At 49.8% G+C, this 1,900-nt stretch overlaps 1 protein-coding gene across 1 annotated transcript; it reads right to left on the bottom strand.

Annotated features, from left to right (window-relative positions):
* Positions 1–585: 585 nt before the first annotated feature.
* gja2 (gap junction protein, alpha 2) lies at positions 586–1,692 on the bottom strand (the record flags this gene model as incomplete). The annotated part of the gene is made up of 1 exon (XM_084028908.1): positions 586–1,692. Exon 1 carries the CDS (start codon positions 1,654–1,656, stop codon positions 586–588), a length of 1,071 nt encoding a protein of 356 aa, XP_083885034.1. The 5' UTR covers positions 1,657–1,692.
* Positions 1,693–1,900: the final 208 nt, after the last annotated feature.

The raw sequence follows: 1,900 nt of genomic DNA on the forward strand, positions 1-1,900 counted from the left end.
GATTTGATCTTTTCTGTACATTCACAGTTTTAACGAGTAAACTGCTTGTAAACAATACAATTCTCAAGTCATCTGCATCTTTATCATCCACAAATATGGACGATCAAAACCACTGAGCAAGTGCAAAAACAAATTTGAACATTATTTAACCGGCAGGTCAGCACGTTTGTAGACACAAGACCGTAAACTGTGGATGTAGTGGATGAAATCATCCCACAAGGGGAAATGAAATGTATTATTTTCATCCCCATCATCACAAGCAAACTCCTGGTGAGAGCGCGGTAAAAAGGATGAAAGTGTCCCTGCCTTCTAAGTAACAACACGCTACTTTGCTCTCTCAGGTTTATTTCTGAGAACATTTGACCACAAGAGCCATTTATGGGTATGTCCTTAAAGCGTGTTTGAAATGGCCTCTCACATGTTCTACGTTTACAAAGCTGTCCTTGTGCGGCCTCAAATCTAGACTTGCAGATTGATCACAGCTGCAATCTGTTACAGGGTTACTCAGTAGTTTTGTCCCTAATAGTCTTCCGTACCTTTGCACATATTTTTACAGAGTCTCGGGTAAAAACAATCTCTGAGCTCTTAGATCTTCAGGTCGTCCAGCCTGCTCTTGTTATTGCTGTGCTTGCTTGACTGACTGTTCCTGCGCTGATGTTCAATAGGCGGCTCAAAGGCAGGGCTGGAGATCTTCCTCTCCTTCACATCATCTCCCTCCACTTTGCCTTTCCTCTCCACGGCCATGTTGTCTCTGTTCTGCTTGTAAACCACTTTGCTGTTGTCGGGGCTGTAGGCAGAGTTCGGCTCCGTCATGTTGTACTTAGAGTCCGTGGGGAACGGCTGGGGCACCGCGGGGTGGCCAGCAAAGTAGTTATAGTTGGGGACGTAGGGCATGACCACCTCCGGGCGGGACTTGGCTGCGGCGAGCGCGGCCTGAGATCGTCGGTAGCTGAGGCCCTGGTGGCACTTTGTGAAGCCCAGATGGTACATTTCCACCAGGTTGAGCAGCAGGGAGATGCAGGCCACGACCAGCATGAAGAGGATGAAGATCGTCTTCTCGGTGGGCCGGGAGATGTAGCAGTTCACCATGTTAGGGCAAGGCCAGCGGTCGCAGGTGTACATCGGCTTGAGCTCGAAACCGTACAGGAAGTACTGAGCGACGATAAAGGCCACTTCAAACAGCGTCTTGAAGATGACGTTGAGGACGTAGGTTCGCAGCAGCGCGCCTTTCAAGCGCACGTGGCCCTGGTTGTCTTTGACCGGGGCCTTCTTGGCTTTGTTGCCGAGTAACTGCTGGTGCTTTTCACTCTGCATGGCGAGTTCCTTCTGTTTCTCTTCCTCCTTCTCCTCCATGCGGACCAGATGAAGGATGTGGCCCAGATAAATGAGGGTCGGTGTGGAGACAAAGATGATCTGCATCACCCAGAAGCGGATGTGAGAAATGGGAAAGGTCTTGTCGTAGCAGACATTCTGACAACCGGGCTGCTTGGTGTCACACGTGAAACCGGACTGCTCGTCGCCCCACACCTTCTCAGCGGCGGTCCCCAGCACCAGGATGCGGAAAATGAACAACACCGTGAGCCAGACTTTGCCCACGACGGTGGAGTGTTCCTGGGCACTCTCCAGCAGCTTCCCCAACAGGTTCCAGTCCCCCATGCTGACTCGCAAATATATGCAGTTCTAGCGACAAATGCAGGAGCGAGGCCTGCAAGGAGAAGGGAAGTCATTATTTCTGCTTGGCTGAAATAAACACACAGCAGTGTGGCAAATACTGGCCTCATCGTGTGTCCTGAAGCTGTCAGGCTTTGTCATGGATGTTGGCTGTGAAACTGTGGTTGTGACAATGGTTTTCTATCTTATCTTGTATCTTAACTTGCTGAACGTTCCAAAAAACACTTTT

The sequence above is a fragment of the Eutrigla gurnardus genome (genome assembly GCF_963514095.1).
Source record: "Eutrigla gurnardus genome assembly, chromosome: 15".
Classification (NCBI taxonomy): Eukaryota; Metazoa; Chordata; class Actinopteri; order Perciformes; family Triglidae; genus Eutrigla; species Eutrigla gurnardus.